This window comes from Chlamydotis macqueenii, chromosome 23, assembly GCF_036417535.1.
Source record: "Chlamydotis macqueenii isolate bChlMac1 chromosome 23, bChlMac1.mat, whole genome shotgun sequence".
Taxonomy (NCBI): Eukaryota; Metazoa; Chordata; class Aves; order Otidiformes; family Otididae; genus Chlamydotis; species Chlamydotis macqueenii.
This window is the reverse complement of record NC_141578.1, coordinates 4,916,200-4,939,727: the sequence shown is the minus strand read 5'-3', so window position 1 is coordinate 4,939,727 and position 23,528 is coordinate 4,916,200. Positions and strand designations below refer to the sequence as shown.

The window sequence follows — 23,528 nt, the reverse complement described above, 5'->3', positions numbered from 1 at the left end:
AGGCAGTGGCGTGGGTCTCTAGAGATGACCCTGTGTGACTGCAGGCGAGTGCCTGCAGCCCTGATCCTCAAAGGGAACTCTTAATTGATTTCACTGGGAGAGGGGACCCTAAATCCTTTGTCTCTCTGCTGCAACTGCCCATCTACAAGATGAGGCTGGACAGGACACTGAGAGGTCATTAGACCTCCCTTAGCCCCAAGGCAGGATTGGGTTTTCCCAAACCATGTCTGACAGGTGCCTGTCTTACCTGTCACGAGCCCTTGGAGAGGAACCTTGCAGTAATGGAGTTTGCGTCGTTTAACCCTGCCGCTCTCCCAGGTGTCCTCCTGTGCCTGCAAGCCTGTTGGGATGGGGACTGTCTCTTTCAGTGATGACGTGTCTGTGTGGTACCTGGTTTTGGCCCTTTCCCCTGCCACGGACGCCGCTGTGTCTAACAAACTCTCTTTTCTCTCAGAGCACAGCATGTGAACAGAAGGGGATGCCTGGAGCGGGATCCCTGCCTGCCTGCGCCCGGACTCGACATTGCTGGGGCCACATCTTGCAATAAGAGGAGGAGGAAAAGAGGGTTCATTCACTCCTGCTAAAAATGGGAGGCAGCACCTGTCCAGCAGACCAGGAAGGGAAGCTCCAGACCTTGCCTGTGGGGCATCCCTGGGAGTGCCGCAGCCGGAGCGGCACAGCCCTCTGTCAGTAAGGGGTGCCGGCAGCGTGGCTCAGCGAGCCCGGCTCAGCATGCTCTTCCACAACCGCAAGACCCAGCTGCTGCTGGTCAACTCCCTGACGTTTGGCCTGGAGGTCTGCCTGGCTGCAGGGATAACCTACGTGCCTCCGCTGCTGCTGGAAGTGGGTGTGGAGGAGAAGTTCATGACCATGGTTTTGGGTAGGCAGTTTTTTCTCTCATCTTCAAGGTGCTCGTTTGCCCTTTGGGTCTGGAGGGCAGAGGCAAATGAGGGCATGGAGGCTTGTCTCTGCGGGGTGGTTGCAGGGCTGCTGTTAGATCAAGGGCAGCCTTGTGTTTGGGGCAGGGGGCTGTGACCCAGCAAAACTTACTGAGTTTCTAAAACATCCCAGGCTTTTGTTACAGTGCACACAGACCTGTCCCCTTAACACCGCCCCTTTCTCTTTTCCAGGGATAGGACCTGTCCTTGGCTTGGTTTTCGTCCCGCTGATCGGCTCCGCCAGTGACCACTGGCACAGCAGCTATGGCCGAAGGCGACCTTTCATCTGGATGCTTTGCCTGGGAGTGCTGCTGAGCCTCTTCGTGATCCCGCATGCCAGCAGCCTGGCCAGCCTGTTTGCCCTCAACACTCGCCCGCTGGAGATTGCCTTCCTCATCCTGGGCATCGGGTTACTGGATTTCTGCGGCCAGGTCTGCTTCACTCCGCTGGAGGCCCTGCTCTCAGACCTCTTCCAGGAGCCAGACAACTGCCGCCAGGCCTTCTCCATGTACGCCTTCATGATCAGCTTGGGGGGTTGCATTGGCTACCTCCTTCCAGCCATTGACTGGGGCGGCAGCTTTCTGGCCCCCTACTTGGGAGGGCAGGAGACCTGCCTCTTCAGCCTCCTTGCTGTCATTTTCCTCGGCTGTGTGCTGGCCACGCTCTTTGTGACAGAGGAAGCAGCCACCCAGGCAGATGTTCTGGATGGCCCAGCGCTGAAGGACGCTCCTGCTAAGCCCTCCTCTCCTGCCTGCTGCTCTTGCCAGCTCTCCAGGAGCTCATGTCTCCTGCAAGCCAGGCACATGGTGCAGGCTCTGAGAAACCTCTGCACGCTGGTGCCACGGCTTCACAGCCTCTACTGCCGCATCCCCAAGGTCATCCGGCGCCTGTTCGTGGCTGAGCTCTGCAGCTGGATGGCACTCATGACTTTCATGCTGTTCTACACAGACTTTGTTGGGGAAGGACTGTACCACGGGGTCCCCAGAGCCAAGCCAGGCACGGATGCCAGACGCCACTACGATGAAGGTGAGAAGTGAACCGGCTGCTCTGAGCTGCAGCACCTGTTCCCTGGACAGGAGTGTTTAGTGGGAGCTAGGAATGGGCTCAGCTCTGCTAGTAATGCAAAAAAAACATTCCAGGAAACAAGACTTTCTGCAGATGGGTCAGGAAAAAGCATTCCCTTGTGACCCCCAGAGCATTGCACAGTGGACCAAACAGGGAAATACCTCTTTGTCCTCCGAGCTACCCAGCAGAGAACTAGAACTGGCAGTGCAGCCCTGGCCTGCAGCTGAATTTTTGAGTGGCGGAGCGGTCTGGCTGGTTGCATGTTGAACAGGACGTATCTGGCTCTGCAAGCTGTGGTTGCCGCTGTCAGGTCCTTTCACTGCTCTTTCCTCCTTTTTAAATGAGGGGTGATGGTGCTCCCCGTCTCTTGGAGAGCAGGGGTTGGAAAGCCAGGACATGCTCAGCAAGGTGGGCTTTGCTGCATCTCCCTTTCACGCTACTGTGAGATTCCCATCGCACATCTGTATCTGGGGAGCCCTCCACCAGTGTTCCCAGTTCTCACCCGTCTCTCCAGTGCTTTCTGACAGTGCTCCCCACTGCAGTCAGTAGCTGCCCTGTCCACGTCACGGGGTACTGCTCACTGCAGAACCTTACCTGCTTACTGCCTGCTGTCACGTTTTGCCTGCTGTGTTGTGCAGAGCCTCGACTCCCTGCCCAGCCCTGCTTTTCCCTCCCTGCTCCAAGTCTTTTATTCTTGGAGGCACCTCCCTGGCCCTCCTTTTCCAGCTGTATATCTTGCCCTCTGAGTTTTCCACTCAGCTGCCTCCGGAGCTCTGCGATACACTGCCTCTTTGTGCTGAGTGTCTGTTTAACTTAGAGGGAGCTTAATTATTATTTAACACTTGCACGGTATAGCTTGCCGCAGGTCAGGGCTCCATTGTGCTAGCTGTCATAGAAACATGTGTTGAGTAATGATCCTTGCTCCAAAGAGTTAATGGTTTTAATTCCCTGAAATCTGATAGATCTTTCCAAAGGGTAAGGTCCAGATTGCTACCGGATACTGCAGTCCTTTGGTGGCTGTTGTGTGCTTTACCTTGGCTTAAGGACAATTCCTTGTTCCTTTTGTTCTGTTGCTGGTTGTCAGATAACAACAGATCCTGGTTCATGTGCAGGTGACACGGATGCTGGGTCAAGAGTAGGAAGGTGTGAACAACGGCTTCCAAAGACAAGAACGGCATTTGGATTCCTGTCTCCCATTGCCCCTCTGGTTTGACTCGGCTGCCCAGGGGCACCTGTAGGAAATACTTGCTGCTGGTGGAGGCTGGGAGCTGGTGCAGCCCTGGCATGTGTTAGGTGATGCTGCCCTGCTTCCGGACCCAGCTGCATGGTTGTCAGGGCTGTTTGCAGCTGTGCCACGCTCCGCGTGGATTGTCCTGAGCTGGACACCGAAGGAGGGGGAAGGAGGCCCAAAGGTGTTTGGCTGTGCGAAGCCTGGGTGCAGTCAGGCAGTGTCTGTCACCACCTCTGCTTACCTGCAGGTGTCCGGATGGGTAGTTTGGGCCTCTTCCTGCAATGCGTCACGTCCATCTTCTTTTCGACAATCATGGACCGGATGGTGAAGCAGTTTGGGACGCGGGCGGTCTACCTGGCCAGCGTGGTGTTCTTCCCCGTGGCTGCCTTCGTCATGTGCCTTTCCCACAGCATCGTCATTGTTACCATCTCTGCTGCTCTGACGGGCTTCACGTTCTCTGCACTCCAGATCCTGCCGTACACACTGGCGTCACTGTATCATCACGAAAAGCAGGTAGGCATCTGCTCCGGCGGGCACGTGGCAGGTAGCTGTGAGGACAGCTTGGCCAGTCTCTCTTGCCATTTGTAGCTGGTGCTGTCAGTCCAGCCCGTGGAAGAAAAACCCATGCCTGTGTGCCGAGTTTTTCCGCGTGTGCCTCTTGTCTCCGGGCTGTGTATTCTCTGAATATTCATCGGAAATGAGGGAGTTTAGCATCTCTAGGCATTCCCTGCTCACAACAAGCATTACACAATTGTAAAAAGCGGTGAGTGGGTAAGAGGGAGAAATCAGCTAGGACTGGTGTATCAAAAGGGATGTCCTGTGCTCCTCTGCTTTCTGCATATTTTTATGGAAAATGGTGCAGATTAGTTATACCAGTGTGCACTCTGCAACCGAGTCACATCTGCAGCACTGCCAACCTGAGGTGCTAAAAAATTCAAGAATTTTCAGCCCTTAGAGGTCCTGCTTTCCAGTTTTTGTCTGTAGCAAGATGATCAGTAAAATGAAAGCTGAGGTTCTTCCCATTCCCCTAGCTCCAAGGAAAATAAATGTTGTGAAACTTTTGACACCAACACAAAAGCTAGTCATCCTGTCCCACAGATGTTATCCTTGTGGAGAAGTCCTAGGAGGTTCCTGAGTTGCACACTGGTTTAATAGGAGTTTCTCTTGTGCTGCAAATGCAAAATTAATTTGTGGCTTGAGAGCAGCTCTTTAATCCCAACGGCAGGCGGTTCACTGTGCAGTGAAATAAGTAGGAGTTTTTACCGCAGGCATCCGATGTTCACATTGAGCAAATACTTCGGACCAACCCATCCCAATTTGCACCAGGCACCCTGTCAAAATAGGGGTACGAGGGAGGGTTCTGCTTTTCAAAAACTTCAGATTGGCTGGGATCTCCCATGGACATAATATCAACAGAATGAAAACCAAACTCCACAGGCTGGGAATGTGAAGGCCACATGCCCAACCGTTTGCCAAAGGCTTGACGGGGAAACGCTCTCAGCACGATGAGGTGTGGGGTATAGCTGGGTTTGGTCTCTCTGTTGCCCTAACTTGAAAATTCCTCCTTTCTTTACCAACTACTTTGCAGCAGGCTGCAGGGAGACCCCACAAGAAGTAGTCCCTAAAATGCCTTTTGCAGGAAGTTCTCCATCTTCCCCATTTCTATTCTCTTCTTTTTTTCTTACTGATGAAACCTGTCATCTTTTTTGTTTGCCTTCCCTCATTCCTGCTTCCTCTCTTCCCTCTTTTTTAAAACTTTTTTTTTTTAAACTTTAAACACTCCTCCCAAAGCAAATCAGCGGAAGGGGCATCCAGAGTGGCTGTTGCTTCCACCCTGTGCGGGATCGTTGGCGAAAGCCTGCAAGGCCACCTCAGCTGGAGCTCCTTGCTTTGCACAGGCTATGTAAGTCGCCCTGTTCTCCTGCATGCCTTCTCATCTTTTGCATGGCCACTAAACCTTGTCTAGAACAGGAGGAAAAGATCTGCATGTTCTAACAGCGCCTGAAACTTGGTAGAGATGCGTGGTGGGCATTCACACCTTCTGCAGGAGATCAGAGAGAGCCAGGTTCCTCATTCACACCGCTCCAAATCAACTGTAGAGGGAGATTAAGCTGCTGATGGAGGCACCAGTGGCTCCTGTGGTTGTATCGTGTGTTACAAGGGATTATTTTAAAGCGTAAGTTTTCCTCTGAGTAAAGCTCATTCCTCTGAGTATGTGTTTAAGTAATTTTCTCTAGATTTAAATTAATTCTCCACACTAGACATTCAAACACCCCTGCCAGAACTCGTATCTCTGAAGTCTTAGGCTGGATCAGTGTAGAAACCAAGAAAATGTGGCATGGGCCTTCAGGGCGGCTGAGCAGGCTTCTGGGAACATCAGCATCAGATAGGAAGGGCTGGAACTGTGGGGGACATCCCCGTTTGGCTCACACAATGCCCTTTCTGTTCTGGGTTGAGTTGCTTTGAAGTCTGATGGCAACAGGAGGCGTGTGGGAGGATTTTTAAGCTCCACATAAGACAAGTGACAGTCCTGGATTGATGCATTTGAGTGTAAATTCATGAGCCTAGGCAGAACTGAGGAGCTGAAGAGAAGAGAACTGAGGAGTTGAAGAGCACAGTGAGCAGCTGAGCAGAGCCCAGGTAGAGCTTTTGGAAGGAAGGTGATTGCTGTTTAGAGAAGTTCTCATCTGGTTTCTCTCCTTCAGTTGAATCTGAAAGTGTTTGTGCTGCAGATCTGCAGCCATGGCCTGGGGCAGCGTGAACAGAGGCTAACGTACACTAGGGCAGGGCTGGGTGTAGCTGGGTGGATGCCAAGGCTGCTGAAAGCTTTGGGATGGCCTGCGACAGAACCGGAGTGCCCACACTCCTGCACCAGCCGTTCCCTCCTGTTGATCCGTGTCCCCGTCCCTCCTGCAAAAGGAAGGAGCTGGGTACAGCGCTCTCTGCTCTCAAACAGGTGCTCTTTTTTCCTTTTTATTTTGTTTGTTCAGTCTCCCCATGCAGACAATGGATTAACCTGTCCTTCGTTATCTGCTCTGCCCCATGCAGACCAGCGGTTGTGCATAATTGCAGATGTCCTGGAGTTTTAAAGCTGGAGCTCTGCAGCGTTTTCACTGTCTGTGCGTGATCGCCCATTATTTGTTGGTGTTAACGTGGAGAGCTTTTTGATCCCAATACTGTGTGAATATTGCTGGAGTGAGCCGTGCCCCAGAGATCTAAGCAGAGCGAGGCAGAAAAAAGGCTGAGAAGAAAAAGATTTTTTTTTTTCTGCCCACCCTTTTCTAGCCTGAGTGAGGAGGCTCAGGTCAGGCAGATGAAGCAACTCAGTTGAGGTCATGCATGACGTCTGTTGCAGAGCTGAGGAAAGAGCTCTTTCCTGAGTTCCCAGCACTGTCCCATCTCAGCTGGTGTCACTTTTAAGTGTCCCAGATACTAAGAAGTGGCTGTGCATCCAGGGCTCTGAACTGTTTGCCCCCTGGACTTTTCTGCAGGAAGGTTTTGGGTTCCCAGTCAGCCGCTTTGTGAACACTTCTGTTTGCAGTGGTGTGAACTGTCTGGCTCAGTGATGTGTCCCAAGTAGGCTCTGGCCCTTCACTCCTCTCCTGCCAGCGTGCATCAGCTGATTTCAGGATGGGGTGAGCTGTAGTTGGCACCCAGTGAGGAGGTGACAACCCAGGGCTCAGCGCAAAATGTCCCCGAGTGCAGAGCCTGGGCTGCCTTTGGGCTGCAGCACTCTGCTGAGCCCCAGAGCTTCAACACAACAAAGGCACCACTTGGCCAGATTCCCCCGGTGACTCAGGGTTGCTTTGAATCTCGTGCCAGTTGGGAAAGCCGGGCTGGCTCCTGGAGGCCATCTCACGTGGGCCAGGCTCACTGCAGGCACTCCCCACCTCTAACTGCCTGACCCAACGCACACAAAGCACAGAGTGGTTTTGTTCTCTTGCACAAAAAAATGGGGCCCCCTCTGCTCCACCCTACCAACTCATTCCTCACGTTCCCTGCTTCTTTCCCCTAGGTATTTTTGCATAAATACAAGAGCAAAGAAGAGGAAGATGCAGCTCGATTGGACAAGAAATCAGCCTTCTCTAAAGGCCACCTTTCCAGCCAGAAGCTGCTTTACCAGAATGGACATGCTGGGAGCCTCTTCTCTTCCTCTTCCTCCTCCTCTCCTCCAGGTGCCAGCTCGGCTCTGTGCGTCAGCTCCTCCTGCGACGTTTCACTCATGATGATGGTGGGAGAACCGGACTCAGTGGCTCCTGGCCGAGGGATCTGCCTGGACCTGGCTATTTTGGACAGTGCTTTCCTCCTCTCTCAGGTTGTCCCCTCCCTCTTCATGGGGTCCATCGTCCAGTTTACGCAGTCAGTGACTGCCTACATGGTGTCAGCTGCTGGCTTTGGCCTGGTAGCCATTTACTTTGCAACCAAAGTCGTCTTTGATAAGAGTGACATGGCGAAGTATTCGGTGTGATGGGGAAGGCAGAAGGGCGTGGGTGCCTGCACGTGGCAAAATAAGATGTGTGTGTGTGTTCACACAGCTGCTTGTGGGAAGCCTCGTGGGGCATCTGCTCTCCCCATGCTTTTGCTGTAGCCCTGGGGGTGACTTCTGGGGCTGAGGGCAGGAGAGATGCGGCAGGGCTAATCTCAGGTGTAAATATGAGGCGTTGGGGCATTGTGCTTTGGGCCATCAGTGCTTTCCAAAGGTGCCTTTATGAAAAGAAAGCACTGCACAGCCAGCACCAAAGGGGAGAGAAAGGAAATGGACTTTTCCTTTAGTAACGGGTCACGTTTCTGCATAATTCTACCTAAACTGAGCAGGAAAGGCAGTGGTATGGGGAAAGGAGGGAAGAAATCATTGGCTCTTCTGTTTTCCAGTTATAACTGTATCCTCTTCCCCGGCTTGTTGTAGTTTTACTCAACTTCTTGAGCAATACTTCTGCAAATGGGACACTGGGAGGAGAATTTTTTGGAAAAAAAAGAGATGGGTGGCTAAGGTTTGGCCATGGAACAAAGCGGGTGCCTGTGTGTGCCCACACGCGTCCGTCCTTCACCACCTCTGTTCTGACTGAGAAGCCATTTAGGAGAAAAGTTACTCTGTCTTGTTTTGGAAAAACAGGTAACGCTTCATTAGGACCAGTTCCAAAAGGTGACTTACCTTTTACCTATGTACAAAGTTGCATCAGATGGAAAGGACTTCTTAACTCTTTTTGAATGATTGTTTTTAGCTTTCCTCACACAGTTCTCAGTAACTCTGACCTCTCACTCCTCCGTGCTCAGAACTGCCGCCTGCTCTCTCCTCTAACAAATCTAGACCGTTGTGCCTCTTCCACACCTGGCCCCTAAAACATGCTGCGATATCACAAGGAAAATCTATTCTCAGAGGATTTTCAGTCTTGTGACAGTGAAGCAGAGCAGAGAGAGCTCTCCTGCAAGGCTACTTGAGAACAAGCGTGGCATCCCTGAGGAAGCTGGAGGGATTGCCTGTCCACTGATGGCTAGGTGAACTCAGCAGCAGGCACTGCTGTAGGAGGTACCTGGAGCTGGCTGCTGGCTGGGTCTGTTTTCCCTCGAAGATGTGGCCCCAAAGCAACCTTCTAGACCAGACCCTTCTTTTGAGGCAGAAAGGCTTTAGGCTGTGCTTGCAGGCTGGCAGGAGTGCACCTTGCAGAGCAGGCTGCACCCCAGGTCCCAGTACAGTGGCTGAGTTAACCCGTTTCCAGCATCATAAAGAGGAGGTGGGTAGGGTGAAATGTGCCTGCAGCCAGTCTGGCAGCTGCTTTCAGAGCAGGGCAAGCCTGGTTCTTGGTGTGTTGGACAAAAGAAAGAGCAGGGCAGAAAATCTTGATGCTCTTTGTTCCTGTGGTTTGCTGATCCAGATTCCGTATTTACTATGTTATACTTGTTTGGGATTTTTAAAATTTATTTTATTTCCAGACAGGAGTAAAGATTCTTACTGAGGCACAGCATAAACGAAGTTACCTGGTAAAGGCAAAGTGCCTTGTGGTCCCATAGCACGGGGACCAAATGCTCCTGGGTTACTCAGGTTGTTCAGCTCCCAGGTGTGAGTCGTCTTCCAGGGGCAGAGTGGCTGCAGCTGTGTGTCCTGGGGCCAGTCCCGTTCTCATACGGGTGGACCAGCTGGGATAATTCTGCTGGTGGCACATTTCTACCACTCAAAGACTACCTGTACACCAAGTAGGAGTCAAGCTCCTGGCCTTAGACTTTGGAATGATCCAAACTCTGCCTGCGATGCGTAGAGGAAAGCATGAACCCGTCGTGTGGAGACAAGGCTGTGAGTACACCGAAGTTCAACAGTCCTTAGCTTTGGCTGGTCTAAACAAAGTGTTTGTGACTAATTTTCTGCGGAGGTGTGTGGGCAGTGAGATGCACTGGTGAGGTTCTGCTGAAGGGCAAAATGTTGCTATTTTTGCAAAGTCTTGTCAGACTATTCTTTGGCAGGGAAGCAAGGTTACTCCCCTGCTGTCTGCAGATGGGTCCTCAGAGGGCTTCTCCGACGGTTTTTAAACATTTCTTTCCCGTAAAGGGTGACTGTTTTTTTCTTTTATATCTTCTCAAATTATATGCCTACCAACCTCCCTTTCCACAACAAGGTTTGTGTGCTGAAATGCAGCTGTTTTGGGGATGGATTTGGCAGCTGCTTAACCACCTACGGAAACAGTTTTTTGTCTGTACTTCCTACCCTGGTCTGTCCACTTCGGGCTTCAGGAGGAAGTCTTTGAGGCAAAATGTTATTGCCAAAGGTAGGGTGTTTCTTGAATGAATGCTCCGAGGTGATCAGTAACCTCTGACCCACTATTTTTCAAACAGATTTATACCTGAGGGCTGAAGAATCCTTTATTTTTATTTTTTCTTCCGTAAAATGTGGAGAATCTTCACACATGGAGGCTGCCATGATACTAAGTGCTTTTGATCACTGAGCCATTTGTTTAAGTGCCTAAAGAGTACTTCCACACCAGACTTCAGGGTTTGATGATAAAGGCCTTGAATGCTTCATTAAAGACATCCAAGTGATCCTTGAAAAAGCAGCGGCTGGAGGGGGAGACAGCCTTGTGTTAGAACGTCCTTTGGAACGTGAAACAGCAAGATGCTGCAGTTCTTCATGGATCCGCTGAGGTGGCTTTGGTGCAACTCTAGCCTGGCTGTAGCTGGTGGACATGAATAGGTTTGGGCTCACGGCGCGTGCAGCAGGCTGTGGCTTGGCTGAGTTGGAGAGTTTGGGGTCAGTCAGTGCAGGTCGGGTCTCAGGCCTGCCCTTTGTTGACAGCGTGCCTTCGGCCCCTCTGTTCTCCCATCCCCTTCGTTGCACTGAGTCACAGACTTGGCACACAGATCTCCTGGGCAAGTCTGGTGTCTGCATCCAGAGTGCTGACTCTGATCTCACTGGTCCTAGGAGAGGGCAGGCTGGGTTTGCCCCGTTTTTTCATAATTTGGATATGCTTCTAGGGAGGTGCCTGCACTGCCTTCATTTATATTCAGAAAAGAGACCGCTGAGCAACTGGGCTTGTGACTCGGCAGCCAGCTACCCCCGTCTTTGCTGCTGCATCCCAGACGGGCGCCCATCATCTTGCTTTGGCCTGGCGAGGTTGATAACAGAGCTCATTCTCCCTCCCAGCTGGAGACACACGATCCACTCCGAACCGGGGGCTCCTTATCCACTTGTCCTCTGGCTGTGCTGCTCTTGTTTTAGCCAGTTCAAGTACGAGAAGAGCTACTTGATTATCCACCAAGAGACTCTCTGATTTCTCCATTTGCTCTGTCACCCTTCTTCCCTTTTCTCCATCTGGAGTGAAACCCAGTGAATCCAGTAATTGCTCCTTTTCCTTCTTACCCTCCTTACACCAGGAGAAGGCTGCTGGGCTCTCTGCCAGCTCCTAAGGTAGTGGGCAGATGGGTACAGGAAGGAGTGTTTGCCAAGACCCAGCTCTGTCTTCATCAACCCTGTCCCCCTGGGAGTTCAAGCCCAAACAGATTTGGGCCGTTTGCCCTGAGAGCACGGCTGTTTGCAGAAGGAGGGGAGCGGTGGAGGAGACTGCCATGTGCAGTCACATCCTGGGCGGGTGGCGGGTGGTCAGGGGTTGAGGGGAAATCTGAGGTTTGTAGCAATGTGAGGGACTGGTGTGGGACGCTGGCTGGAACCGGGCTGGCAGTGGATGGGAGTGTGCCCCTCAGTGTGGCCTTGCCCTGTCCGTAATGCACTTCGTAACCCTTCATGCTTGCAACCTCGTGCCAGCGCAATCCCAGCCACATCGCAAGAGCTGGCTGTGAAGTCTGAGCTCAGGTCTTGAGCTGGGACTGTCCTCAGCTGTCTTCCCCAAGCCCATAAGGGATGTTGCATTTGCCGTCGCTGCAGTGGCCCTGTCCGTGTGCTCTGTTACTACCAAAAGCCTTTCTTCCTAGTTCAGGCTGTCGCTGGGGCTGGCAGGAGAGGTATTTTCCAGAGCATCTGTTGAGAAATCCCTTTATTTGTGAGATTGTGCTTTCTGGCTGACCCAGTCTGCTAAAAACAGCTTCTCAGTGCCGGGACCACACCAGCAAGGGACACAGGGGTGTTCTGGTGAAGGTAAGCGCATCCCTTACATGCTGTTAGCGATGTGTGTGTTGACGTAGCCGTCTCTCTGGGAGTGAATCGTGCTGTGCCTCTCCTTTCCTCTTCTGAGCGGGGGGTTTTGAGGGCTGGGGTGGGGAGGAGGCAGGATGTCGTCGTGGTGCGAGGCGGTTGTGAATCTCCGGATCAGGGCTGGATGTATGGATGCCTTTTTTTTTCTTTTGAGATCATATGCTGTCTGCAAGATGTTCGTGTTTTATTTATTCGGTAGAGTAAATATTTTGTATACGACGTAAGAGGAGGGCTGTGATAAATGTTTATGAGAAGGGGGAAATAAAAGGTGTTTGTGAACGGGACAACGCTGCGTGTGGCGAAACGAGCGGCGGGGGTGCGCGGGGCGCCGCTGGGGGGCGCCATAACCGCGGCGGGGCGGGCCCGGGGGCGGGGCCAGGCCGAAGGGGGCGGGGCCGAGGCGGTGGGGTCCGGGTCGCGGGGGCGGCCCCGGTATAACGCTCCCGGGGGGTGCGGGGGAGGCCCCGGCTATAACGCCCCCGCTCGAAGTGCGGAGGAGGCCCCCGGGCGGCCGCTCCCGCACAGCGATCCCGGTGCTGTCACGCGTGACTCGCGTTAACCGTGTCACGGGTGGATTTCTGGCGTGAAAATCCCGCTCGCTCCGCTAGGTGCTGTGCGAAGCCCGGGGAAGAAGGGCTCCCTCCCTCCCTTATCCCCAGTAACGCTGTGGCGGGGTGCGAGCCAAAGCCGTTCCCGCTGGAGCCCTGCGGTACCGCAGCAGGGAGTCCCTGAGGGCTTGGAAAAGCCCAGACTTTCCCAGCCCCTGCGAGGAGTTTAAATATTGTCAGCACTTAACGTTCAAGGCTGCGATGCTGAAACGTGGGGTAAGTGACGCCTAGCAGCGAGTCAGGGGACTAGCTACGGGCTGCCCTTCCCGGTGACCATGCACCTTCATCGCTAAGGGTTGTTTGTTTTTTTTTTCCTGTATTTTCGTTTTTCAAATATGAAGCCTTACTCTGATCTGGGAATTTTTGTTCAGGCTCAAAACCCCACGCTTCTTTCAAAGCAGAGAAACTGCACTCGCTTCCTTGGGTTTATGGGGCTCGCTGTGGTAGGTAAGAAAAGCTCACGGTTCCTATCGGGGCACTGTCTGTCCCAAAATTGTCCTTCTGCTTGGAAATATTTAACCCTAAACTGCTGTCACCATCAAGCCCTGCGAATGGTTCAAGAGCGCTGACGTAAACACGGTTCCTCTGATCGGTGTGTTTGCCCTGTGCGTGGGGCAGCACGCTGTCGTTTCTGTTACTCTCATGCTTTTTTCCGTCACAGGAGTGCGTGGCTCCTGTCACGCTGTAAGGAACACCAGGCATTTTAGGGTGACCCTGCCAGCCTGGGAAGCCGCTGCTGCTGGCGGGGGATTGCTCCCAAGCTGGCCTGTAAGTCTGCTCCTCTGCCCGGTCTGGTGGGGCTCTGCCTGCGCTTTCGGGGGATGCCCAAGGCCATCCTCAGCCCTCGCAAGGATTCCCTCGGGAAGCCACGACTTCTGCGATGGGGACAGAAATTCTCATGCACCTTCCCACCGCAGCAGCAGCACCTGAACGCTATGGCCCTGCCAAAACCATTCCTCCTGCAATGAAAACCTGTATCCAAATGGATGCCAGCACCGACCATCGCTGCTAGGACTCGACTTTTTCACCCCAAAATGTTGGTGAAGTCTGGACGGTGTATGTTATCGGGGAGAGGAGGCAATGGCGAACCGCGGCAGGGTGCAAGGCGTCTCCTCGAGGAGCAGCCCCGCAGCCGGACGAGGCAGCAGAGCCGGGACAGCCCCAACTCACGCGGCCCGTGTGCCCTTCCCGCAGCTTTCGGAGGGGCCGGGCAGGGGCCGGGCCCTCGACGGGGCGGGGCGGGGCGGGAGCCGCCCCCGCGCTGCGGGACCGCGGTGCCGGCATGGACCGGAGCGGGGTAAGGGGGCGCGGGGGGGGGACCTCTCTGCAGCGCTCCTCGGGGCGGGGGGCAAGGTTGGCTTGGGGCTCGGGGCTTTTTTGTTTTCCCGAAGGGAGTCACCGGGCCGGGCTCTGTCTCCTCGGCCCCGGGGGCTTCCAGCCTCCTCCGGGCTCTGTTGCCCGCGGTGGGGTTTTTTGGGGAGGCGGGGGGGCATCGGTCGTGCCAGATTTTGCTCAGGCTGGCTTGTCCTTGGCCATTCCTTTGTCGCCGAGGGGTCTGCTACCCCTGGCACTGGCTGTAAGTGCCTGGCTTGTTTAGCATGTCGTAGTTGTCCCAAGAGGCTTCGTGAGTCCCAGCTTTGCACGGACGCCGAGTGTAATTCACGGCTCTGAAGAGGTTACAGGTGTTTGTTCGTGGTGTTTAGTCACGAGAGGGGAGTCATAACCCTCAGCTGAGTTCCCAGCTCCTGCTTGTTGGCCGACCTTGAGCAAATTGCTTTTTCTCTGTGTGCTCAAACTGCACATCTGCCCATTTCATACAGCAGTCGAGTGCTCTCGGGGATTTGAAAAACCATAGGACTAGAAACACGAAGTGAGGCTTGAAAACTACGTTGACCTCGTATTGCAGAATGCCGTACTGAAGGCCGAAGTCGAATCTCCATTTTCCTGCAGTAGCTTCCCTGGGATGACAGCATTGTTGACGTGCGTTTTGCAGAAATGCCTTGGCTTGACGAGGCACCGACATCTGTGGCAGGGATCCACAAGGTCTGTTAGTAATGGAGCATCCCACCAGGTTACGCATTTCCCCTTAGCACCGCTCTGCAAGGTGGGATGTTGCTATTGTCCCCTCTCAGATGGGAAACCAAGGACCAGAGCACTCCAGCGACTACCTCAAGGTTGCACGAGAAGTCTGCAGCAGAGCAGGAGATCCTGCTCAGGTCTCCCTAGTCCCAAGCCAGCAGCTTAACCACCAGACCTTCCTGCCCTCCGGTTGTGCTTTTCTTCATCTCGTTAGTCCGACAGAACTGCTCTCTCTGAATTTGCAAGATATGTCCTAAATGAGCCTGCTGATCTCAGGAGTTTACAGTTTAATTCAGTTGTCCTAGGGGCACACTGAAGGGATGGAGACTTCCGGAGCTGCTCTGCAAGGAGACCTTGTTGGAAAATCAGGTTTTAAGAGTTTCTGGAAGAAGTATACAGAAGTGTTTGGTAGCCAGAGGGGGGAGGATTTTTTAGCCTCTGAAGCCTGTAGAAAGTGGAGACGAGAGTCAGAGAAGCAGAGATCAGAAAAAGATCATAAAATGGGTGCGGAGGAAGGAGTGGAACTGGGTGATGCCTTTAAGGTGATGGTTCAGAGTACGAATTCGTGTTGTGATGAACACTTGAAGCCTGAAGGTTGAGGTTGGCCCAAACACCTTTCTTACATCACGTGCGAGCAGCGATTGTCTCTGCTCTTCATGACTTGTTGAAGCAGAGCTGTGCTGGAGACAAGACTGTGGGCAGCGCTGCAAATGGCCCCCAGCAACGTGGCATCTTGCTCTTCGCAGATCTTGAGCAAAGTGGGGATTATTTCATCTTAAGGGGAAGAGCGTTTGTATGACATCCAGCCTGCTTCTCAAAAATTCCCTTTCCCAGCTCTCAGGACCCTGAGGAAGCACTGATAACAAGGACTGGCTTGACTAGTTTGCAGCTCTGCGGAAATCTCACGGACTTACTCTGGAAAAGGCTCAAAAGGGACTTCGGCATAGGTTTTCCTTCTCTTGGAAGCTCACTTTCTGCGTTAAGTGTATAAAGATCCTGCCTTCTTGGGTGGTTTAGGTGCTGCAGGAGCAGGATGCAGGGATGACGTGCAGCTGCTCGGGCGCTGTGCTCGCAGCCCTTCCAGCCACAGCAGGGCCTGAGGGGTCTGATGTGTTGAATCGTGGGAGACCAGTCACCTTCTGGAGACCCGCAGGTCTAACATGGAGATGCTGTCATCTTTCTCACTTGTTCCGAAACGTGGCGCGCGTGTCCTCAAGGGCCCCGTGAGCTGACCCCAGACAGTCTGTCTGCGATGCTTTCTGGAGGTGTGACAGAGCTGGAGCAGACCTGCCTGAACTGGCTTTAAACTCACTTCTTCAGGCAGCGACAGCCAGCGTAACCACAGCCGTGTGGTTGCTGGTGAGTGCTCACCAGTTCTGGTGCTCACGCAGAGCCCCAAGCAGTTTGGCAGCAGGCACTCTCACAGCTGTCGCGTTATCTGTTCCCAAAGCTTTAATCCAGCCATGATAGGTCTGCATCAGGTTGTGGCTGTACCAACATTTACCGCGTGGAGAAACCAGCACCCTCTCATGGATCTCAGTTAACTCCTAGCTTTAAGCTGTGAGCCGTCCTCTCTGCCGTCTCGCAGCACGTACCTGCCCTCCGGCGTCGGTGGAAGAGGGATGAAGTGTTTCATTGGGTGTTTTTACCTTAATAAACTCCCCAGAGAAGTTTGCTTCTGGGAGGAATCTAGCTCCTTGCAGCATTTTGGCATCCTGCATAGGAAAATGGTTAGCATGTGTTTTCTGAGCAACAGGCTCTTTAAAAACAAAGGCTGCTGACTAGTTTTGATGTTTTCTTTCTAATGCACAGCCTATTTTATTCAAAGGTTGAGGTTTTCTTGTTTGTTTTTTAACTTGGAAATAACCTTGGTAGTGTTCCCTTGCAGATGAACGAAGACTTCCCCAGCCCCAGGAGCCCCAGCTGAGCTCTCAGAGGCTTCTGGTCCAGCTGAGCCAAGAGCTTTGTGTGGGCAGAGGAAGCGAGGCCACAAATGGTCTCTGTGAGTTGCCAGGAGCCGCTGCCATCCTTGACCAGCTCTTCCCTGCTAGAGAGCTCTGCCAGTGCTCTGCCACGCAGCATGCCGCCATCCCTTCTGCCAGGGCACGGCACCGAGAGGGCGTCCGGCCACCCAGAAGGCTCTGGCCATCTCCTTGCAGACACCACCAGCTGCGTTGAAGGCACCCCGCTCCCCCTGTCCGGTGCAAAGGGGGAAGACACCAAACGCCAAGTCACTCTCTGCGAGGCTCACCTCAGGCTGCCTGACTTCTGCGGCAGCCTCTCCCAGGACTTCATTCCCACTCTGGAGGAGATTGAGGAGTTCCTAAGGGAGAAGGCTGAGTTCCTCAAAGATGAAGCAAGCGAGCTTCGCCCAGCTGAAGGGAAGGTCGAGATCAAACCTGAGATCAGCTTAGGTAGCTCTGGGGGACAGTCTGTCTCCAGTGTGGTTCAAGAAGAAGAAGTCATCTCAAATGCTGCCCAGTCTGGAGGGACAGCTGATGGTAGTGACCAGGCAGTAGTCGCCGGGAGCATTCCCGTTGTCCTCCAGATCCAGCCTCTCCAGATGGACAGTGGCAGCCGACTAGCACAGAGTGCTACAGGTGGTGTCAGGGTGGCCCAGCTGGTTATCAGCTTGCAGGGCCAAAACCTGTCCCTCCTCCCTCAGGTCCAGCCCCCCGTGACTGTCATGGATCAAAAGTATGTCAAAATTGCCCCCCTGCCCGTCGCTGTGAGGCCAGGGGAGCCGGGGGATGTACACGACATGGAAGCAACCTCCAAGTATCAGAAAGTCTCCCCTTCCCTCATCCGCATCCATAAGTGCTCACACCCGGGCTGCGGAAAGATGTACACCAAGAGTTCCCACCTCAAGGCTCACTTTCGTCGGCACACCGGTGAGAAACCCTACACTTGTGCTTGGCCCAACTGTGGCTGGCGGTAAGTAGGAGCCACGGGACTCTGTGCGAGTGGGGGTCTCTGCCGAAGGCCTGCCGTTGCTTGCCAGGATGCAGGAGAGCTCTTGGCTAGTGAAAATCCGGGATAAAATCACAGGTTTTCTTTCCTGAGTGAATTGGAGGTGAGAGCTGGAAGGAGGCCTGGAGGAGTAAAGGTTGAGGAGTGCTTTGAGTAGTTCTCACTCAGTCCAAAAGGACTGATCTCCAGCTGGGGAAGTGTAGCTGACACGCTCCCAAACACCCCAAATCCCCCTTGAACGGATGCCTGAACACCTTCTGGCAATACAGCTTTTCCAGGAGGTGTTGTAATTTTCCAAGCTTTGTCTAGTTTGGGGCAATTCCTGCAGCTGGGCTACAAAAATGGCTTTTCCCATTAATATTTGTCCAGGAAACAGGAGTCCCACTGCTTTCTCGGGAGCCCATGCATAGTTCTGTGTTTGTTAAGCAACCCTTTGCTTTCTCTTGCTGTTTGCCTGCCCCAGCTGCTGGTATCCCTCGAACGCCTGCGGGCCTGTAGCGTATCTCCACGTTGCGTTTACTTTTGTTTGCTCTGCACGTGATGGTGGCTGGCGCTTTCTTTCATCTGTGTTCCTTAAATTAACCCTGCTTTTTCATCTCGCTGCACTTCTCCTGATTGTTTTCCTGCTGTGCTGTTCTCTTCCCGGTACCCCATACGCGTCCCGGGGGCAGGAGGCTCGGTACAGCCCTGTGCCAAGAAGGGCTAGCAAGTCCTCGGGTCTGGCGTAGCGCTTTTCGTCAGCAGATCTCAAAGCATATCACAAAAAAACTGGGGCTGGCAGCGCTGCGCTTTCCTGGTTTCTTGTGCAATGCTTTGGCTTGCGCTGGCTGCCTTGTTTTCCCCGAACGGTGTGTTGCGGCTTCCCTCTCAGGGTGGTGGAGCTCTGGACGGTATCAGACTAGGTCTGAGTTTTGGGACTCCCTCTTGCCAAGCTGCTGGGTTTTTTTGCCATCACCAGTTGTCCCTCACTTCACCTACAATCGCAGTACGTGTTTATAAGCATCGGCTCCTTTTCCACTACCAGCCAGTGCCAAACCCTCCTGCACCTGATGCCCGGAGCCTGGGGATTGAGGAAAGGGACAACAACAACCACACAAGCATCACTTTTCCCCCTAGGAAGGAGGAAAGGGATGGTGCCAGCCTGTACGATAGCATCCTGCGGGCCACCCTGTGCCTGCTTCATTGCTGCCCTGCCCTCCCTCTCCGTGGGAGCAGTTACACCATCGCGTGACGCGCTCAGCTGCAGCTGGGGTTCTCCGGGCCGTGCTCCCTTTTCTAGGTGTGGCCCTAACTGTAAATATATCTGTCATTTCTCCTGGCTCTGCTTTCTGTGAAGAGCCCGAGACCTCAGAGCTTGCTGCTTGCAATAAAGCTGGAAAAGCAGTCAGTGGTTTGTGCGGAAGACCCGAGGATGGCCCTGGGACACGTTTAACTTTCACAGAGCCTTTTGTGAGCTGGCACAGTGTTTACCGTACCAGGTGTGAGCTGGAAATCCTATCGCTGGGAGTCCGGGGTTACATCTGATGCTCTTTGCTTTGTGCTTTTTTTTTTCGCGTGGGCATGTTTCAGCCAGATGGAAAAACCCTTCCATCCTAATACTCCTGCCATCTGTGTTGGCTCCTCAGAGGCAGAACAGGAGTCAATCCCGTCCAGTCCTCCTCTCCAGCACTCCCCTGACACGCGGACATGCAAAGCACGCTGAAGCCACACCAGCTCCCACTTCGCTGCAGGTGCCCCTGGCTCTGGATCTGCGCGTGCCCCGTGGAAGAAGGGGTGCAGGGGAATTAAGTGGGGACATGCATGCGGTTACAGGGACTTTCCAGGCGGTTCAGCTGATCTGCTCCGGGTGTGAGGATCGCACAGACAAGCTGGGTACTCCTGTGGTCCTTCTTACTGCATCCTCAGAATAGCAGTCAGCTTGCTTTGGCGTGGAAACCTCTGCTGCTGCGCTCCAGGCTGGGTGCGTTTGCTTTTCCTCCCTTGTGCTCAGTGTTTAAGCCAGTTCACAGGCTGCTTCTCTTTCCCCAGCTCCCAGTCCAGCCCACGCTGACAATGAAAACTCGCTGCCATTCTGAGAAACAGGGGGATGCTCAGAGTTTGCAAGAAAAACCTACGCTCTCTCAGGAAAGAAACAAGCCTTCTCTCAACAGTGATGCTCCTCTGGGCTGGATGTGGGAAGTGATAGCAAAGCCTTTCCACGCAGGCTTCTGAACAGTGTCCTTTTGTCACTGCCAGCCTGAGCCCGTAGCCCGAAACGCAGTTCCTCTCCTCATCTGGCCTTGGGGCTGTCAGCTCCCAAGACATTTCAGCAAGTCTAAAACAAATGAAGGAAATAGGTGGGCACTGTCCTTTAATACCAGTGGAAAGAAATTAAGATATCAGTAGGTGAATTCTTTTCCTCTTTCCTATCTCTAAATCACCCCCTGGAGGGGTTTATTTCTTTCCATTCCTCCAGCAGAGCCTGGGGTACCTGTGCCTCACTGGTAGGTTGGATGGAGCCGAACAAAGTGACCTGTCCAGGGTCACCCCGAGAGGCTGTGGCAGAGCGAGACCCCAGCCTCCCATGTGCCAGGGTCCTTGTGTTCCCCGTCCTGTCCAGCAGCGAAGGCTGCATCTACCGTGCTTCCCTTCTTCTGCAGGTTTTCCCGCTCGGATGAGCTCTCCCGTCACAAGCGCTCCCACTCCGGTATCAAGCCGTACCAGTGTGCCGCCTGCGAGAAGAAGTTTGCCCGCAGCGACCATTTAGCCAAACATGTGAAGATCCACCGCGGCCAGCCGTACGGCCAGCGGACGCTTCAGGGCGGCAGCAGAAGTTAAGTCTCGCTGCTCGTCCTTTCCAGGAGGCCTGGAAGCCAGGCAAACAGGATGCAAAACCCACTGCGCTGATGAGGAGGGGGAAATGACTCTTTAATAAATTATAGGAAATCGCTGCTACGCCGCTATTCAAGGATGACCCATATTCAGGGCTTGTTTCTGGTACTGCTGTCCCTCTTTAAATACATTTGATGGAAATCTAAGTTAATTCAGGGTGAGCGTGTGTGTAGGGAAGCAGGGCTGGGGTAGAGGACAGCTTTACGGGAGCTTCTGGGTGTCACCCGTCTGCTGCAGCGTGGCAGGCGAGAACTGGCTTACGGCTCTGCGTCCCCACCCTGGGGCATCCCCTGGGCCGCTGCAGCCGCGCGTCGCACCGGCATCCCGAGGCGCTTGGCCAGCAGCGCTTTGGAGGCAGCCAGAGAGGATTTGTTCTGGCTGGATTCGCTCAGAAACCCGAGCGCGTGAGCCCGTCTGGCAGGGGGCACCCAGACAGGCAGAGCCGTGGATGGATGGACGGAGGGGGGTGTTGTGCAGCAGCCGGGGGGGCTGAAGGCAGATATTGGGGATGGCTTTTCCGGTGTGGTTGAGATGGTGGCCGTGTTGTCCCAAACTCTGCTTTTCTGTGTCGGTGGTTTTTCACCTGACTGGCACTGGGCGTGCTGGCGTCCGTGCGAGGGTGACGCTGTGCCTACAGCTCGAGGAGAGGGGGAATGCATTTCTTCAGCTCGCTCAACGGTATGTGTTGAAAGGGGGTCAGGAGAAACGTGAGCAGCACCAGCACAGTCCTTTTTCACCTGCTGGCATGGAGGAACACCGGTACGGAGAGACGCCGATGCGTACGGCCCCACAACAGAGCTGTGCGCTCCGGTCGGGGGGAGCAGCGCGGCGCGCGGGTTGCTGACGTCCTTTTTGTGTTTGACTTCTGGTTAATTAAAGGTCGGCTCCTTGCTCCTCTGCCAACTTCCCCAGCTTTTGCAAACATCTGGGAGGGAATTAGGTGCTTGCACAAACACAGAGTAAGCGTCAGGAGCCTGAGCTGGGCGGCGTGCCCTTCCCGCCTGGCTCTGCCCGCGCGTCTCGAGCTGATATTGGGTGCCCGCAGGCTCCTTGCGACTCGGGTGTGCTCATGCCATTCTGCTGTCACCCCAGTGCTCTTCCAGCGTAGGACTTCAAGCCCTGGTCTACAGCTGCCCTTGAGCTGGCTTTAATGAGGAGCGTGGGGGTGTATCCAAAATAAGGAGAGGGAAATGAGCTAAATTCCTTTCCCTGCCCTGTGGAGGGCACGTTTGTCCAGCAAAGGGCTTGGTCCCTGCAGCCCTTCTAGAGTGATGCCTCTGGGGAAGGAAAAAGCCAGACTGGTGGGGATGGACATGGTGTCCTGCTCTAAGGGTTGGTACGGGCACCTCTGGATGAGACATCAGACTTCTGTGTGAGGAACACGAGCTCGTAAAGCAGTCTGAAAATCCATCCTAGCAACAGCGTCGTGTGGCTGGAGATGTTTGCTGTTGGTGGCTGCTCCTTCCTCCACGCAGTGACCGGAGCTCTTCCAGTGTGACTTCAGGGGAAGAAGGAGCCAGGCAGCTGAAAATCCTGGATTTGTTCCTAGTCTAGCATGTTTGGGGATGCTTGTGCTGCCTCTGAAGGAGACGCTGCTGCTGTGCAGACTGGAGACACATGGGGTGGGGTACTTTCCACCAGGGAGGTTCTCGGTGCACTGAGGGTCCCCATGATGAACTTGTTTCTCCTGCTGTTTGTTGTTGCAGGGCTGTAGGGCCACAGTCCAGCCCAGGACCTGGTGCTGCGGGGGGCTATACAAGCACCAAAGAGCAGGGTCCGCTTCCCCCCGTGCCTTTGGCCTCTCTAACGGCAAAAGCTTATCTGAAGTGGAAACCTCAGCGTGCAGAAACGACGTTTCCGCCGAGGGGAAACGTTACTAAAGCTGACTTGGGGTTTGGATTCTTTATTGTAAAAACAAGCAGGCCGGCAGCCGAAGGAAGGTTGGCTGGCCAGCTTCCAGCCCCGGCGTAGCGGGGAACCGGCTTGCGGCTCACCCAGCTGCGCGGCTGCGGCGCGCGCCACTGCTAATGGATCTGCTGTTGGGTTTCCAACGAGCTGGCGTGCCCGGGTTGCGTGTTTCTCGGAGAACACCTGCGTCGCTGGCTTTTCCAATCCCCAGGCGGGAGAGCGGGGTTTACGGCAGAAATAGCTGGAGCCACGCTGCTTGACTTCAGATCCAAGCTTTCCCCAAAGGTCTGGGAGGGCTGGGTTCTGGATCCCGGCTTAAACTCCTTCGTCGTTAGCTCGTACGCGGGAAGGTGTGGATAGGCTGAGCGGAAAGCGGCTGCCTGCAGCGGGGTTTCTTTCCCACGCGGGCAAGTGGAAGTGGGTAAGCCCTGCAACCCTCATGGTGACTCTCTGCAGAGAGCTCTCCCCTCTGGGGAAGGCAGGCGGCTTTTCAAGGATTAGCCGGAGGTCTGGGCCTGCCGCGGGCAGCGAGGGCTCTCCAAACGCACCCGGAGGGCTCCCGCCTCTGCCCCGGCCTGGCCAAGCCTGACCAGATGCCAGCAAGAAACGCAGCCCGAGCTTGTGTGATGCTGAACCTTTCATGCTGAGCCAGAGGAGAGAGGTACGCCAGAGCTTATTTTGGGTTGCCTCTTGTTTCAGTGGATTTGTGCCTGACTAGGTATTTACTTCATGCCCTCTTTGCTCGAGGGCTCCCTTCGGAGGCCGTACGCCAACGTGACTCATGCCCGTCTCGTGCTTTTATCTGTCCCCCTTTGCTCTTCTCCCTCGCTCCAGACTCTTTCACAGCACTCCCTGTTCGTTTTGGACCTGCCCCGTCCTGCCTCCCTCCGCTCTCAGCCGGAGGCAACGCGGGAGGTTGCACGTTTCCAAACTGTGGAGCAAGAAGAGCTGTGCTCATCGTTAGTGCGAGGCCCTTCTCTCTTCTCCAGCAGCTTATCTGCTGAGCGGCTCCCGCAGAGTCCACGCGGTCCCGGGGTGGATCAGTCACGGGGGACGGGGCTGGGAGCGCTGGCAGCGATGACTTGCCGCTTACCTGGTTTGTTTTGCCATTCCTTTTAAACAAACCGCAAAGGGAGGGGAGAGATTTTTATAAAATAAAATACCCGCGATCCGTATCTCTTGTGCAATGCGTATTACAGTCTCATCTGCTTCCCCGTGGGGCT

At 54.2% G+C, this 23,528-nt stretch overlaps 2 protein-coding genes across 3 annotated transcripts; both read left to right on the top strand.

Moving 5' to 3' along the window:
- Nucleotides 1–472: 472 nt before the first annotated feature.
- On the top strand, nt 473–11,867 carry SLC45A3 (solute carrier family 45 member 3). Its single transcript, XM_010115696.2, has 4 exons — nt 473–880; nt 1,131–1,964; nt 3,482–3,747; nt 7,250–11,867. Exons 1-4 carry the CDS (start codon nt 733–735, stop codon nt 7,700–7,702), a joined length of 1,701 nt encoding a protein of 566 aa, XP_010113998.2. The 5' UTR covers nt 473–732; the 3' UTR covers nt 7,703–11,867.
- A 1,880-nt stretch (nt 11,868–13,747) lies between these two features.
- On the top strand, nt 13,748–20,456 carry LOC147598002 (Krueppel-like factor 15). Of its 2 annotated transcripts, none has more exons than XM_086765728.1 (3): nt 13,748–13,774; nt 16,445–17,490; nt 20,166–20,456. In XM_086765728.1, the coding sequence occupies exons 2-3, from the start codon at nt 16,550–16,552 to the stop codon at nt 20,341–20,343; spliced, it is 1,119 nt and encodes a 372-aa protein (XP_086621854.1). In that variant the 5' UTR covers nt 13,748–13,774; nt 16,445–16,549; the 3' UTR covers nt 20,344–20,456. The 2 variants fall into 2 exon arrangements, with proteins under 2 accessions (XP_086621854.1, XP_086621855.1); XM_086765729.1 differs by lacking the exon at nt 13,748–13,774 and adding an exon at nt 14,387–14,520.
- Nucleotides 20,457–23,528: the final 3,072 nt, after the last annotated feature.